Raw genomic sequence first — 17744 nt, 5'->3', positions numbered from 1 at the left:
AGGGATGAATAATTAGGAAGGGCTTCCATGAAATCACTCACCGAGAAAATTACCTGCCCATTAAACGGGACGCCGCGAGGAGCAGGAGCCTGGAACCCACCTATCCCTTCCCAGGGCTGGAAGGAGGGTGGGGGGCGGGGGCGGGACCCGGAGGCGCGCAGAGGGGGAAGGAGTTGACCGGCGGCTCGGGCTCCCAATTTGTTAATTTCCGTCCCCCTAGGAGTCTCGGCTCCCCGCCCCTCCGCCCCCCGACTGCCCAGCGGGCTGGCGTCCCCTGCACGTGCGGGCGGCGGGCTCCGGAGGTGGAAAGCTCAGCGCACCCCCTCCTCACCCCCGCCCCCCTCCCCGGGGCAGACTCCGAGCAGCTTTCGTTCCTCCCCACCCCTCCCGCCTCCTCGCCTTCCCTCCTCTCTAAGTCCTTCCACTCTCGGCAGCTGCAGGAGGAGGCGGACGCTCTGCTGCGTGGCCGCGGGAGCGGCGGCGGCGGCGGCGGCGGCGGAGGGACCGGCGGCTGCGACCCCGGCCGGCGGCCGGACCGCGCCAGGCGGCTGCACCGCGCGCTCCCTTCCGCGCCCGCTCCCCGGGCTCCGGGGCTCGGCTCGCCCGGCTCGGCAGCCGCCCGCAGCCGCCGGGCTTTCCCAGCCGCTGGGAGGCGGCACCGCGGGGGTGGCCGCTGCCTCAGCCCTGCCCCTCGTTCCCTCCCTCCCCGAGCGGCCCCACCTCGCAGGAGTTCGGATTCTCCACCCGAGTCGTCCTGATTGCTCTTTGCCTCTCTTTCCGAAGCCGGAGTGGTGGCGGGAGGCTACGAGGCTGCCACGGAGAGGCCCGCCAAGTCGGCCCGCCTGCAAAGTGTTGCTTTGACACGTCCTTATTATGGAAGTTAAGTGAAAATAATAATAATAATAATAATAATAATAATAATAAAAAAAATAACTCTGGACGTGGAGCTGCTACCGAGAAGGAGACGGGGGAAAGAACACCCGTAGGCAGGCCAATGGTTTTTCGGCTGCGCGCTGGCAAGTTTGTGGGACACTTTCTAGGAATTAGGTCTTTTTCCTCCCCCTTCATCTTCTTGACTTCTGAAGAAAGAACTTGGCTTTGGATGGCAATGGAGCCTGAGGAGAGAGGGTTAGACACACTTGAATAATCCCTCCGGCTGGGCTGAATTTGTGGGAATTTAGGAAGCCCGAGGGTGGAAATACAGCATCTTTTGGAGTGCCCTCTGTTAATTTGGATGGATCTAAACGTGCCCCATTCAAGACCTCTCCACTAACCCCTTCTCATCTTGGCGATTTGCTCTTCCTGACTTTAATTAGCATCTAGGAAAGTCTAAACTTCGGACCTACCTCTTTTTTTGATACTTATTTTTGTACTTTTGCTCTCTGGGATTGGTTTCTTAAACAATCTGGATCCTTTTTAATATGTCAAAATGAGCCGGCTGATGTTTACACAACTACTGCTCTGTGGATTTTTATACGTTCGGGTTGACGGTAAGTTGAAAATACTTTTCTCCTCCCCCCACCCCCAAAACCATTTCTTTCCGAGTGCGTTGTGGGCTATAAATAAAATGACATTATGTCTGTTAGTCCCTTTTGAACAGGCACGGGGGCTTCTGGGGGGCAGAGGTTTTAAGTCTTTGTTTCTAAACTGCTGCAGGTGGAACATGTTATAGTCACCTATTGTTGTTATTGTTGTAATTTACTTAATTAATTGAGGAGTTGGATCATAAATAGTAGGTTCTCAGTCTTGTTCGAAAAAGGAATATTTAAGCAAATCTCTCGGATACGCTTGTGCCTACTCCCTTTTGGTGTTTGTTTCTGTATCTGAACTTTGGCTTAGAAATTCAAGTGAAGAAAAATAGTAATAGACACTTCAGCGAAGGTTCAGTGGGTTAGGAATTCGAGGCAGGGTGTCTCAGGGATCAATGGGTGTCACTTGTGTGTGGCTGAGTGCTCTTCTAGTGTGAAATCAGAATCAAGCATTCAGATCCTAGGGAGAAAACTGTCAAAAGTAAGACTGGGCGAGGCTCCAGGAAGGGGGAAACATAAGCTTTGGGCCGGCTGTGGGCACAGAACACTCAGCTCAGTCCCCAGTGGCGAACACAATGGGGATCTGAAAAGGGTGCCTAGGTGTCTCCCTCTAGGTTGAGCCAGTCTTTCAAGCAGATAGCATTCTACCTCCGATTCTCCTGTCTTTTGTTCAGCTATGGTTTCCTGGGATACTTTCACAGGATGTCAGTTTCTGGTGTGAGGATTGCAAAATCTTTTTTTTTTTTTTTTTAAACATAGCCCTTTTGAATGATGTGCGGAAGTAATCATTAACATGCTTTTTTGTTTGTTTATAACAAGAAAGTCGAAAGAACATTTGGTATTAACCTTCTAGAGACCTTAATTTTTAAATCAATGGAAAGAATAAGTATAAAGAGAAGAGTAGAGCATGTTGTTATTGTTGTTGTTCTTCCTGAGAATGTGGATTGTCGGACTTTAGATCTGTAACTATTGTACTTGTAAAGAATACGTGTTTCGGTCCAAATATTTGAGCCACCATAGTAGCTTGTTGCTACATAAACTTTCCTTCAGCGGTTGCATTGTGGATGAATTCATTTTTTGGGACACTGCCTATTTTTGCCCGCCTGTAGGAGCTAACTTTGTTCCTGGCAGCTGCTGTTGCACAGAACCCAATCTATCGGAAGATACAAACAGGAAGACTTTCTATAAACATGAAGCAGTACAGATGAGTTTACCTACTGTCACGTGGCTGTTTTCAATCAGGGACTACAGGAGTACCTTTGCCCCCAGCAATAGGAGGCAAAGCATTCATGTGGGCACACTGCTTTTTCTTTTTCCCTTCTAAGTAGTAGATGTTTAGGAATTAATCACTGTGACTCACACTGTGACAATATCCATAGTCATACCTAATCAGTCACCATACATTTTCTTCAGCAATACCTTTACCTTTACAGTACATTTACGTTGCCCCAACCAAAAGGCTTACATATTTCTCCTAAGTGTGTTTGATTATCATGATAAGAAGACTTTGATAGAACTTTTTTGGATAATATAGCCTTATAAGCCATGAATTTACATATTTCCATACCGGGAATGCATGTATAAATTATGTATTATATTACAGAATTATCACCAAGTTGTTTTTTCTTTCCTTTCTTTCTTTTCCTTTTTTTTGAATTAGTGTGTAGCTAAGAGGAATACAATTAAATTGCTCAGTGGAAGTGACAGAGGGAATCGGAAAAGCTTGGTGTTACAGAATGTAATTAATGTACCAGGGTGTTTGGAGATGTATGAAACAAATGCAATTAACCAGCTTGCTGGAACAGCAGTAGAAAGACATCATCTCTCCTTCCCTCTCTCCCTTCTTCCTTCTCGCCCTATCTCACCCCTCCTGCCCCCGAGACACACCTCGGACCTTTGTTTTGATTTAACATTATAGGATAAGGGGGAAGTTTATGTCTGAATCAAAATTGTGCTGCAAAATTCATGGCAATGTAGTGAGAATGCCCAATAAAAGGGAATGGTAAATTTGTGTGTGCGTGAAACTAGTTTTTGTATTAGCTTCTACTACTTCTAAAGCAAAGGAAGCTGTGGACACTTACTGAACGAGTGCATAAAGCATACATTTGACATTGGACTGCCTTTGGTTTACTCCAGAATGATGACAGCCTCTCCGTGGGGATTGTTGAAAATTTGGGATGTAGACAACACTGCCCTCTAGGCTATTTCAACACTGGGATGGAGCGTTCACATATATAATGAGGGGGTTGGTTTCTAGGATCTCTAAGCTCTTTCTTTTCCAGGATTCTGTGATTTCTATTTACTTATTATCCTTCTTAGAAGTGTGTGCTTATTCTCCCCATGAATTTCAAATTTAGAGAAGCTTGTACCATTTCAAAGATATACTGACTATCCTTGTGCTAGACAGAGAAATTAATTTTATTCAGTGACAAATGATACATAGATTTGCATTGAAATTTGCTTGGTGGGTTATTTATATGTGCATTTTTATAGTATATGAAAAATGTTGGAGTTTTGCCTCCTCCTAGGAGATATGTGCTAATATTATTTATGATTTTTCAGTATCTTATGTCTGTAGGAATCCGTAGAGAATAAACATTAAGTTAGTTGGGAACTACAGACAAACTTTTCTATTTGGGATATATATAAATAAAGATTTTCTCATTTAATACAGATTCATGAACCACATGCATATTTTTCTGTACTGTTCCATGGGAGAATACATGTTGAGTTTAGTTTTTGTTCTCCAGATTTTCTTTATTTTTAGGTGATACTATGTTTTTACAGTCATTTACAGGGAACTAAAAATAAATTACTACAATGCTTTTTAATTACATCAACTTCCTGTGTATTGTGTCAATTTAGTAATTTTGCAGTAATTGTGAAAAGATGTTTTTAAAATGAGAATACTGTTCTTATCTTTAATTTTTAACTATTCTTAAATGAAAATGGCCCACATGATATTTGGGGAGATATCAATGTGTGTGCATAGTGTAGATGCATAATCTCATACAGGTTTATACATTTTGCTAAAGTGTTTCTTTTAATAATGGGCTCATTATCATAGCCATATGTAGTCCATTTCAGAACTTAAATTGCATATAAGTAACCTGAAATTTGTTCTTGCAACTATGTAGTAATATCACTTCCAGTTGGCTTTGTTTAAATAACCTTTGATTCTAGGCAACATGAGGATCATAAACCAAAAGGATTCCTTAGAACGTAAAAAAGAATATATTAAAGGAAGAAAAAAGGTCAAGATTATAGAAAATAATAATAATAACAATTCTGATTATCTTATCCCAGAGCAGTTGTATAAAATAGCATCTTTGACAATCAAAATATTGCTATGATGCACAGTGCATATACTGAGATACATATATAGTAATGAAAGGAACTTAGTTATGTGAGAGAGTCTAGTGATAGCTGCTTCAGGAGTTCCCACAGTCTGTACGAGACACATTGACTTCTGATGTGCAATCTTTTTTTTTTGAGTTTTAGGGAAAAAAAATTCTCTTTTACTTATTTCTCCTCTTCCTCTTCCCCTTTTTCCTCCTCTTCCTCTTTCTCCTTCATTTCTTTCTTCTCCTCCTCCTTTTTTGGGGGAAGGGGGGACCATGGTGGAAAGAATTAGAGGAACAGTTGAAGAGTGGAGAAGATATGTTTCTTGAACAACAATTTAGAAAATATGCCTTTAAAGGAGAAACGTTAATAATGTTCTACCCTTGGATATATTCAAATATATCTATGAAGTTATAATACTATACAACTTTATGAAAACTTATTTAGCATAGATCCTGTCTTTTACCAGTTAGGCAAACAGAAGTCTACTAATCTGAGTTCAGACAGACAATGGAAATTCACAGAGTGCAATTTTATAGATTTATTTCTAAAGAAAAATACTGTTAGCTTCTTACAGTGTTTCCAGGTATAGACCTATCAATCTAAATTAGTACATTAATGTTGATATTGATTTTCTTTTTTAAAAATTATTGAATAAAGCATGAATGAGTGATTATGTAAAGTCTTTTAAGGGGGAATTCCCATCAATTCTTTCAATGTTTTAAGTGTATGTTTTACCATCACAGAGCTCTAATATATCATCTGATGTTTAGTATACTCACCCCAAATACCTATTTCTTTTTTTTTTTAAGATTTATTTATTTGGCAAATGGAGTTCACATATTTGACAGACAGAGATCACAAGTAGGCAGAGAGGCAGGCAGAGAGAGAGGAGGAAGCCGGCTCCCCGCTGAGCAGAGAGCTTGATGCGGGGGCTTGATCCCACGACCCTGGGATCATGACCTGAGCCGAAGGCAGAGGCTTTAACCCACTGAGCCACCCAGGCGCCCCTCAAATACCTCTTCCTAACTCAAAACTGTTGTGGGATAACCTAGCCTCAATTCTTAGTGTTTTCTTCTCCATTTGCATCTAATCTTTAAGAATTCTTACCTAATCACATGGATTTTAAATCCATCCTAATGCTAATGATTCTCACCTTCCTGTAAATCGTTGTGTGGGGGGATATAGCTTCCATGAGACTGCATCTTGGCTCTAATATGTACTGTTGTATCTCCAGTGCCTGGAACAGTGTTTCGCACATCCAGCTGACTACTGGACATTTTATCCTAATCTAAGAAGACTATATCAAACATGGATGGTAATTGGACATACTGTGATGATAATTTTGCAATCTATACAGATTATCACATCACTATATTGCATATCTAAAGCTAATACAATATGTCAACTATATGTCATTAAAAAAAAAAAAAAAAGGAAAAATACCAAACCCAAGCTGAGGATAGAATCTTCTTCTCTTTCTAGTCATTTCCAGCTCAGTAAGTGAATCATTATTTACAGAGCTTTTCATGATCCAAAAGTAGAAATCATTCTTGACTTATTCTCATAGTCCATATCCAACTTGTGAGTAAACACTTTGAAATATATCTTGATACCAATGATCTTATGTGCAAATTTGTGATTTCCCAACATTTTATTTTAAACATTTTCAAACATACAGCAAAGCTGAAAGCACAGTGCAGTGAACACTCATGTATCCTCTCCTACTTTCTAGCATTATTTTACTGTACCTGATTACCTCATAGATATCCATTTATCCATTCTTCTAAGCATGGAGTTTTTATTTTAATTCCAGTGAGTTAACACGTGTTATATTAGTTTCAGGTGTAGAATATAATGATTCAGCACTTCCGTACATCCCCTGTGCTCATCACAAGGGCCGTCCTAATCACCAACCCCTATTTAATCCATCTCCCATCCCATCCATTACATTGTTTGACACATTTTCAAATAATAAGATACCAAACATTTCTTACTCTTTTACCACTATCATCCTGGTAAAAAACTGGACTATTACAATAGCCTGAGAAATGATTATCTAGCTTCCACTTCTTGCTCCTCCAATACCTGCATAAACCTCCATCCCCCTTAGTTTTCCACAATAGCCAGAGAGACCTTTTTAAAAGCATAGAAGTAAGATAACGGCAGCTTCCTGCCCAGAATCGTGTAAAGGCATCTACTCAGAACTCTTCACAATGGTTTACAAGACTATTCAGGCCCCTTTCTGCCTCTTTGACTTCATTTGCTCACACCCCACACCTAAATTTAAAACTTTCCTTTTTGATGTTCTGTTTCTGACTTAGGGCTTTTGCATTTGTTCTTTCTGTTAACTGAAACGTGCTTCCTCAGATTTTTCCGTGGGCAAATCTTTCAATTGATTTAACAAGTCCCTATCTAATAACATCTCTTCAGAAATATGGGCATCCCAAACTAAAATTATGTCCCTTGAAACAGTATTGGGCTGCCTCCTTTACCTGTCTCAGTGTTTTCTTGTAGCACTTATCACCGCCTGGAAGTGTGTGTGTGTGTGTGTGTGTGTGTGCGTGTGTGTGTGTGTGTGTGACCAGCAATGAAGGGGCTGGCACCTTACTCTGCTTGTAAGCTAAGAAATTAAGAGTGCCACAACTTCATGAATGCTGGGAGGAGAAATGAGATATCTGGATCAGAGATGATGGGCTTCATTAGTCATGTCAGAGCAAGGAGCATGATGTTATGGTCATTTCAATCTACTTGCCCCTGAAGTGGTTTGGAGGCAGTGTAGTGTGGCCAAGGGAGATGACACACACATAGTGGGTTAGTCACACGGCCAAGGAAGCCAGATCTTGGGAACCTGAATGTTTTATAACAGGCAATAAGGAAACTGCCTAACCTTTGCCCCAGAGGAAGACATTGCCTTGACTATATTGGATAATAAGCAAATCTGCCTTCTTCTCTCAAGAGAGCTCACCACCAATTTTAGAAGACTATTTGGTATGTAAATATACTTGAAAAGATCATTTGGAGTAAAGGGGATTAGTGGCTCTGTTAGCAAGATGTGCAGAAACATGAAACACCCATGGAAAAATTTCTCCCAACAATAGGCAGGTAGAAATGTTTGTTTATTGTCTGACTCTTCCACTGGGCTCCTAGGGCAGAGACTTAGTTTTGTTTGTCATGCTTAAGAATGTTCCTCTAGTGCCTAGAGCACAGGATGACACATAGTAGATATTCAAATATTTATTGAGTAAATTAAAATGTGTTCATGGGGTGTTTTTGAGATGTTTATAATCATGCTCTTCTCAACACATGAGACATTTACCATCTGAACAAGGTTTATTTATTTATTTTGAGGTCTGTGTGTGGGCATCTGTGTTTGTGAGCCTAGTGAGAGACAGAGAGGATTCTCAAACGTGTATTTTGACACAAGGGACATCATGAATTTTGGTGATTTAATGTTCTGCTTTTCACATGGCAGAAGATAGAGAATTGACCATTTGCTCTGTTAGGCTCTTTTTCCATCAAACCAAGAATATTTTCTGTCATGGTGGTTTTCATGATCATTCTTCCCCCACACCCTACACTAACACTGCTGTGTTTTTAACACATTATTGAACGGTGTGTATATAAATGGAGAACTCCTTTAAATGGTTCTGTTGCGCCTTATTAGGGGCATACATGTTCCCTCCCCACTAAGGAGTGTTGACTTATATAATGACTTATATAATGGTTTAGAAGTTGAGACTTCTGTGTATATTTAGGGCAGCTTTCCATGTGTGCATTAGCAACAGAAAAGTGAGTTTTTAGATATACAATTAAGTGGATTACTTCTATTATTAGTCTCCAAATAGATGTCTCAATAATAGTTGAAAAAGAGGAAGATTAAAAGTAATACCTCATTAGTGGACAGTGGCCTACCCTATCTGTTGTTGCAATCATCATATCCAAGGCCCCGTTGATCGCCATTGACATTAAACTGATGTATAGTCAGGAATTAGGCATGTTTGACCGTCTTTATAGACCCACTTTTGGTTTTAAGAATAAAATTCAGAGGGGTCTTAACTGGAAAATTCATTTTTTTTTTTTTTTTTTTTTGAACTCAGATAAGGGCCAACACAGACATGGCTCAGTTTTACTAATTAAATTTTTTTTCTCCAACAAGTTTATTGAGATGTAGCTCATATACCATACACTTCACCTACATACAGTATACAAGTCAGTGGTTTTTCGCTTATTCATAGAATTGTGCAAATTACTACAATCTAATTTTATAACTTTTTGTTATCTAGCAAAAAAAACCCTATATCCTACTCCTCATCTAACACCCCTCTGCCAGTGCTGGGAGGCCACTAGTCTGCTTTCTGTCTCTGTACATGTGTCTATTTTGGACATTTCATGTGATAGAACCATGTACTATCTGTCTTTTGTGACTAGCTTCTTTTCCCTAGTCTAATGTTTTCAAGGCTCACCCACATTGCAGGACGTATCCATACTTCATTACTTTTCTTGCAGCGCACTATTCCTTATCATTTATCCTGTGAATTAATCAATTCATGGACATTTGAGTTGTTTCCAGTTTTTGTCTATTATAAATAATACTGCTGTGAGCATTTGAGTATTAATATTTATGCGCACCTATATTTTCATTTCTTTTGATGTTTACGTGGAGTAGAGTTGGTGGGTCATATGGTGAGTCCATGTATAACATTTTGAGGAACTGCAAGGCCGTTTTCCAAAACAACTGTGCCATTTTACTTTCCTACTGGCAAAGTATGAGGTGAATGTATTTTAATTCACTTTGAAAAGAAAACATTGGGTGGCCTTTATGAGTTGGATATGGTGTTTTATAGTGAAACAACTTTATATTGTAATAATACACGTTACATTTTCATCGGTGCTGGTTTATAATCCCATCAGTGATTGTCTTCTAAGTCTTCTCCAATCACCCTATAAAGTCTTACAAATGAAATTAACCCAAACTGAACTTTTCACTTTTAGTAGAGACTTCAGTAATACTCAATATATATCCTGGAAATGATAGCACCTCAGAGCTAGAAGTTTTTGCAGCTATGCAGTACAGCTCTGCCATTGGTTGGACACATGGAGAACTGAAGCTCAGTGATTTTATGTGCCTTGTCCCAGATTCCTTTGCTACGAAATGGTAGAGCTGTAGCTAGGGTTGAGAGATGTCTATCTCTATATGATGCTTCTCTGGAGAGACTCTTTCCAACTTCTCAGCTCTTAAACTCTTGTAGAAGAGTTCCAGACTCTTGTTCCTGAAATGACTAGCTATTTTCTGAGCATGTCAACAGGAGAAATAGCTTGAGATGTGTTGAGGTTATTTATTTGACTTAGCACATGCTTACTGAGCATTGCTTATAAACAAGGCAACTGGCTATAGGCCCTGTGAGGAACATAATGACCTGTGAAATGGTTCCCACCTTCAACGAGATCACCCTTTAGAAGAGAAGATAACACCTGTTTGAGTCCCTAAAGCAAAAGTAGTGTCTGATAAATGGTTGAAGATATACACAACCTAGTGTGAGAATTCAGAGAAGGAATAGATGATTTCCAGCTGGTGCAATCTGAGGGCAGTCAAGATCAAACAGTCACTTATAGGAAGAGTGGGACTTTAGTAGGCAGAAAGATTGGAAATTGCATTAAAGCAAAAGGAATAATAGGAGGAGTGGCACAGCGATGACAAAGGTGTGCTAAGGCAAAGGCAAGGAATCTAGTGGAATTGTAACATAGTTTGTCCATAAGGCGCAGAGTGTAAGAGTATTGAGTCAGTCAACAAACACTACTGAGTGAGTCTGAATAAATATTTTAAACTTTTTATGCCTTTTTATCTGTAAAATCGGCATGTTGATAATATGTATGTCATGACTTGGTGTGAGGAATAAATGTGTGTATATATATATATATAAGAAAACACACACATATATCTGTGTAGAGAAATTATATGTGAAGCGTTCTGAAGAGTGCCTGGTACTTAATAAGCACCATTTAGGTGTTACTAATTATTTTTATTATATCATTATTCCCTTTCCAGTATCATCTACAAGTAATTTTAAGAGGACTTTGGCTATCAAATTGAGTATGAACTTGGAGATGCATTTCATAATTTTCAGATAATCTTTCAAGCATGGGTCTTCAGGTGACTGATTAAGAACTTCTGTTGCCTCTTAAGGGCAATCATCTGTGGCCACACCTATGCAACTGTGACAAACGTGCTATGACAGGTGCGTTTCCATTGCATCATATGCTGATTACAGAACAAATGGGATTCCCAAGAGAGTGGCATTATGAATGAAAGGAATAAGCAAGAGAGGCTTACTATAAATAGCAATTTAACAAATAGAGCATGTTCATATAAACCTGCATTTTGGTTCATGTTGACTGATTTTCATATTATCCAAAATATTTTTTACTTGGTGCTTTTGGTGCAGAGTACCATGAAGATCTATATTATGTAAGACAAACTTACCTTGTTCTAAGTAAACATTCCTAGTGAAGAAAATATTTTTTAAAAATCAACATTCAGTCAGCTCTCATATTTTTTTCTCCAGTTCACTTCTCTTTCTTTCAGTTAGTATACACGTTGATTCTAATAATTTTGACAATTACCCATTAATGAGGTTTCCATATTGAGTGGTTGTATATATCGGAAGGGATAATCTGAGTAAAACAGTATCATTACTATTGTGGAAGACCACACACTTTCGGGTGGCCAGAAGCTCTAGACTGCATCTTTTGCTTTCCTGCTAATTAATTGTATGACTTTGTAATCTCCAGAATCCACTTAGCCTTAAATTCTGTTATTGTAAGTAATTTAGTTTCATGTTTTATCATTTATGATTATGTTTGAGTACAATTAGAGGAGAAAATTTAGCCTGAAAAAAAATTATCCCAAACCATACACATCCATCTTTGGGGAAAATAATCCTTTATTGTCCATTCCACATAGGGTATAACCCTGTATTTTGGTGTGGGCTTCATGATGTGAGTGTGGATGTTAAACCAAATTCCCTAGCCTTAACGATTTATATCCACTTTTATCCATTAACGACCAGTGGAACCCCTGGTTTCTTTATTAATAAATTGAATTAAAAAATAGTAATATTGAGAAAACAATAGTCTTAAGCCAATGTACTTACGTTATGACCACTGTAACTAGAACCATATGCAACCCAGCAGTTTCAGCTCAGGAGGCAGAGTTAATAACCACTTTTTAATTTCCATTGTAAGGATTGATGTGGGATCGTTTGTTCTAGTTTTTGGTTCCAAGTCTTTTTGGAAATGAACTGGAGAACATGGAATATAACTCAACTATGCCATTGCATGTCTTTTCAAGTTTAAAAAAGGAACCCCCAGTTGAAACCATTTTTTGTTTAGAAGATTTGTCTAAAACCTATGCAAGTTACAAACAATTAAAATGTTCAGAGCTTATCATAAATAATGAACCTTGGAACACCATATAAAAAACTAATGACGTAGGGCATGGTAACTGATATAACATAATAAAATAAAATTAAAAATTAAAAATGTTCATAGGTATGATCAAAAAAGGTATTTTTGATCTTCAAAAAAAGATTAAATGAAGAAGTTTTCTTTATAAGAAAAGGTTATAGGGGCACCTGGGTCGCTTAGTCATTAAGCGGCTGCCTTCAGCTCAGGTCATGATCCCAGAGTCCTGGGATCGAGTACCACATCGGGCTCCCACTCAGCGGGAAGCCTGCTTCTCCCTCTCCCACGCCCCGTGCTTGCGTTCCCTCTCTGTCTGTGTCTCTTTCTGTCAAATAAACTAATAAAAATCTTTTTAAAAAGTTATAAATTTTATAAATCGAGTTTATGGGCACACTTTAAAGTTTTATAATATTTATTTCCAAATACTAGCAAATGCTAAAATACAGTTAAACTAAATCATTTAGGCGTATCTGATAATTTTAGAATATAGTTTTCAGGGTAACCTTAAATTAAGGGAAATTTGGTATGAACCTGGCAACAGGCATTCTAAGATGTGTTTATATCTTTAAAGTGAACTTTAAGGTATTGTCAAATAATAGTGTAGTTATTGATGAAGTACATTGTTGATCTTTTAAACTAGGGAAGGCTTTTCACCTTCCCCTCCTTAAATATGCAGCAGCTTGTCTATTCTAAAATACCTTCGAATGTCAACAACTACAGCAAGAAGCCATCACTCAATGCCAATCACGTGAACCCCTCCCCACCTGGTTCATTGATTGGAAGAGAAACTGAGTAAGAAGGATGTAACCTTTGAAAAAGAAAATGCCAGGCAATTGAGCAATTCCCCGGTACTTTTATCTTCATGCAGAATGGGCTGTAAAGAGTTAGAACATGAATCTGATTGTTCCAGTACTACCTTTTTCGCTGCTCAAGAGTTAAGAGATATTCTTTTATTCTCAAGAGTTAAGAGCTAACAGTGAACGAGTATTTCCAGGGTACCTGAGCCATCTACTCGCAGATCTTCAGCCATCATTCAGTTGATTTTTCAGCTTCCTTTTCTCCTCACAAATGCAGTTTAATAATTTCCCCAGAAAAGAAGTGCTAACAGATTTAACTGGGGAGTTCCTCGCTCACTGTCATGAAAACATGTAGGTGATTTTGTAGCTAAGTATGGTTTTAAGTGTTTCAATCCGCCTTTGTGATTTGAAAGCCTGGATAATGTCAACTTCTCACACAAAATGAAAGAGAAAAAGAATGAGAAAAATATGTACAACATGTGGGTACAGGGTTTGGGCAAAGATCCCTCCTCTCCCCCTGCCCCATACACACATGGTTGTAAGATATGAATAAACTTGAGTTGTTTGATGCCTGCCCTCTACTCACAATCCCACAGACAACTTTTATTTTAAGAAGAACATTTTCCAGGCTATAAATTATTATTGTTCTTTTCAGTTAAACTGTAACACCTGTGATGTTCCTCAGTTGGATGTTGTGAAATTCTCTCCAGATTTTTGAGGCTCCCAGTAAATGTGTCTCATTGTGTTGAGCTTTGATTCCAAGTTGGTTCAACTTTTCTTTTCAGAAAGTGGTTTTTACCTTCCTAATCCCCGCTAAAGATGGCCTGTGCCATCAGACAACCAGGCACTTGTTTTTATAGTCTGTCTTAGGATTCAGTTTAAGTGCACTGAACATGGGGTCCTACAGGAGTTATTATACGTAATCTTTATATTAGAACTAGGCCATGAGGTGTAAGGATGTATCTGAGAAGGACAATCTCTGTGAAGCATAAGAGGCTGGGGAAGTGGTATGTGTGTGTGGGGGGGGGGGCAGGGGGAATGTTGAAAAAGTGAAAAACTGAACATTTGAATGAAATGAATTGGACCAGCATTTGAAACTCTACTATCTAGCAAGTGGACAAGCTGATATTTAGTTCTATGGATTGTTAACATTCACATAAAACAGAATTATTTAGCATTTACTGAATCCTTTTTGATAATCAATTTGGGATCAAATGCAAAAGAACATGTGTCTGGCTTTGTATGACCCCAAATTCTTCCGTTTTCCCTTTGAGCAGATGACATGCCTTCTTTGCCTACTGATATTGGTTGCTAGGAGAAGTGCACTGGGCTGGTCTCCTCTTATCCAGCAGTAAAACTAAAGAGAGCATTGAGTAAGAGAAAGAGAGGCAGAACACAGCACAGGCCATGAATCATGACTTGTCTCCAATATGTCCACTTTGCTCCCATTTTTTGTCTCCTTAAAAACTTTTGTTTTTACCAATGATGCTTTCTTTCAGCCACTATCTATAATCCTTTTGGAGCCTGAGGGGATGAGGGCTTGCTAAAGTGAGACTGTGCTGCTAAGAGTCCACTCAGAGCCATAATAAAAGCCTTGAGAGTTATTCATGGGGCCACGTTAGTGAGAATGCCCTACTCTGTGAATAGCATCAGTCAGCCGCCTTTGAAATCGGGTGATTAATACCTTCTGTTTTTAATGGGGGGGAAAAGGCAGACAAGAAAGGTCTTCATACTACTTTGGCTCCTTTGCAAATTAGATCTTATACATTGTCAAAGCTTTAGACAAAGAAGTTGCTAAATTTTCACTACCTGAAAGTCTTTTTCTTTTTTTAATAGTGTTTCATGAACTGTTAAGATACAATTGAAATGGTGAGACTATCCCCAGTGAACACTTATAAAAAAAACCCCATTTGGCCACTCTTTTATTTTGATGATGTTTGTGATGACCCTCAAGCTAAGAGGTGATATTAGATCTTATATCCAAAACGTTGTCTGAACTGATCCCTTTCACAGCATCCAAATCACATTTTTGTTTGTTTGATAAAGCAACTAATTACAGTACTCTTGAGATTTTAGAGAAGCATCTAATGAGAAAGTGTTAAGGGTGGCAGGTGTTACTTTCCCATGAGCACTTGGATATAAGGAACAGTGTGATTACAAAGACGTTGTTATGTGTGTATGTCTGTCTGTCTATTGATAACTTACAGGCGAGTTTAATGTAAGGGACTAGAGAGGTTATCATTATGATCTCTCTTCTCTATATCTTTCCATTACATTGGATACATGACATAATTCAAATAAAATTATTTGAGGTTGAGGAACCGTGTCAATCACCTGAGCTGCATTGTTAGAAAAACTTCCAGGTTTGAGGGCCTCCCGTACAGCAGCTAGAAATTGCAAGGTGATGTTTTCTCATGCTGTTTTTAGCATGATTTTCATGTCATCTACACTGGTCATATTTGGCTGGTAAAGCAGGCCAGCCCTTAGTGTGCTTTTACAATTATTCTCATTCTGCTGTTCACTTTACATTTTAAATCTATTTTTTTGATGTAGCAGCCTAGTCTGGTCCTTGTACTCATGTTCATGGAAAAGCCTTTATTGTGGTCTGAATATGAGAACAAACAACGTTTAAAAAGCTCTGAGCGATGCTTCCCCCAACCTGTTTTTCACTCCGTGGAAGTGAAATAGCTTGTTAAGAGGTGGTAATACCCAAGGGCAATCAGAGAGGAAAATGTAACGATTTGGTGGGTGATGTCTAGAGATCAGCTTCAAGTGAGGTCTGATTGAACATCTTTATTAGTGATACCAAGGAGAGCACAAAATGATAAAAAGAAATTATATATCCAATATTAGAAAGCTACCAGGACCGAACCCTCCCTAACACACCCCTTGACCCCGAGCATAGAAATGATTTGCAGAACTTCTTAGCAGAGTAAGAACTAATGCTTTATTTGGTATATACATGCAAATGAATTCTTCAGGGAAATAATTAGAAATCCAGAGATCTCAGTAGAGGGAGAAGCCAGCAAACCAATAAAACTGAAAGGGCCTGGGGCATAAATACCAGAGTGGGTGCAAGGAGCCAATGAGATTCAGATTAGAAGTGTTGTGTCCCAGTTTAAAGATCAGGAGATTCTAGTGCCCATTTAGGCTGGAGTGCTGCCTCACTGACGAGGGAGAGCCTCTCTCAATGAATGTGGCTCAAGTGCCATTGAAATACTTCTGTCATTTTGCACTTCATGGCTAGACCATGAGAGTGTGAGAGAGAGATTTTGGCAGAATAGAACAGATTCTTTTGAAAAATCCCTATCCACTTAGAACTAGAGAAGGATGTACTTACTGTCTCTGAATATCCTTGCCGAAGATCATGAGAAAAAATATTAAGATGGATCCCATTAAGGCTTTTTTAAATATTGAAAGAAAAGAGTGACAAAAACGTAACCATGTTTAAAAGAGTTCACCCACTACTTTTCATGACTGAGTCACAGAAATTTGGAAGCAATGAGTTAAGCTTAGGTGAAAAATACTCAGATTTTAAAATTATTCTTGAACTAAGTTAAAGGAGATGATTAATGCAAACACGCATTGTCTTTCAAAAGAAAGGTGGTAGGGGTGCCTGGGTGGCTCAGTGGGTTAAAGCCTCCGCCTTTGGCTCAGGTCATGATCCCAGGGTCCTGGGATAGAGTCCCGCATTGGGCTCTCTGCTCAGCAGGGAGCCTGCTTACCCCTCTCTGCCTGCCTCTCTGCCTACTTGTGATCTCTGTCTGTCAAATAAATAAATAAAATCTTTTATTAAAAAAAAAAAAAGAAAGGTGGTAAACAATATGAATCCACTTTGCAAATAGACATGAATTTTAACCAGACGCATGGGTTGAACAGGATCCAAAACGTAGTTCTTTTATTGCTTTCAACAATAGTGAGGTCTTCTTGGGCATGCACCCTTTGGGGCTCTCCAGTTTAAGAGAAATGTGAAAAATTTTATAGTCTCTGTTCTGTAGAGAGCTGCAAAATGGTAGCTGGATTGGAAAATAACACCTAAGGTTGGCTGCACGGGTTCAACTTCTTCCTTGTGTTTTTCTTCTGGTCTCGTTATTTTTAATAAATTAATGGTAGTGAGCACAACGATATTCTGAAATTGGATTTTAAAATCACCTTTCTCGGTTTAAAACATTTCCAAATGTTTGGTAGGCATCACATGGCAGTTAGCACCCAAGGCTTGGTGATTATTTTATATCCTTCATGATAAGCCCAAGAGAACAGAAAGAATGTAGAACTGACTGCCAATGCCCATTGATGCCTTCCTGTTCTTGTAGTCTCCTGGTGCCTCGGCTAGTCAGGGAAGGAGCACGATACGGTGGACTTAGGGCCCGTCACTATTTCTAGCTTTGCTGATCCTAAAACCTCCTCTGTCCCAACTACTTAACTTTGCCTTTGTCGGGGAAAAGTGGCCATAAACAACATGTAAATGAACAAGCAGAGCTGTGTTCTAATAACACTCTTATTTATGGACACAGAAATTTTAAGTTTTAATTTTTTTACATCACAAAATATTGTTTTCTTTTTTTCTCACACTACTTTTTTTTTTTTTTTTTCACTTTCTTTATGATCTGAA

The 17744-nt window shown here is 39.2% G+C and overlaps 1 protein-coding gene across 20 annotated transcripts in view; it reads left to right on the top strand.

Moving 5' to 3' along the window:
- The first annotated feature begins 743 nt into the window (after positions 1-743).
- ROBO2 (roundabout guidance receptor 2) overlaps positions 744-17744 on the top strand; it is a 592813-nt gene continuing 575812 nt past the window's right edge. For 6 of the 20 annotated variants that reach the window (XM_059164455.1, XM_059164453.1, XM_059164452.1 and 3 more), the window contains exon 1: positions 746-1490. In XM_059164455.1, the coding sequence (XP_059020438.1) occupies positions 1430-1490 (61 nt within the window). In that variant the 5' untranslated portion in view covers positions 746-1429. Of the gene's footprint in view, positions 1491-17744 lie in introns of all 20 variants that reach the window. The other 14 variants (XM_059164458.1, XM_059164468.1, XM_059164457.1 and 11 more) reach the window with 6 other exon arrangements.

Source organism: Mustela lutreola, chromosome 2, assembly GCF_030435805.1.
Source record: "Mustela lutreola isolate mMusLut2 chromosome 2, mMusLut2.pri, whole genome shotgun sequence".
Classification (NCBI taxonomy): domain Eukaryota; kingdom Metazoa; phylum Chordata; class Mammalia; order Carnivora; family Mustelidae; genus Mustela; species Mustela lutreola.
The sequence above is the reverse complement of the archived record's forward strand: the minus strand, read 5'-3'. Positions and strand labels throughout refer to the sequence as shown.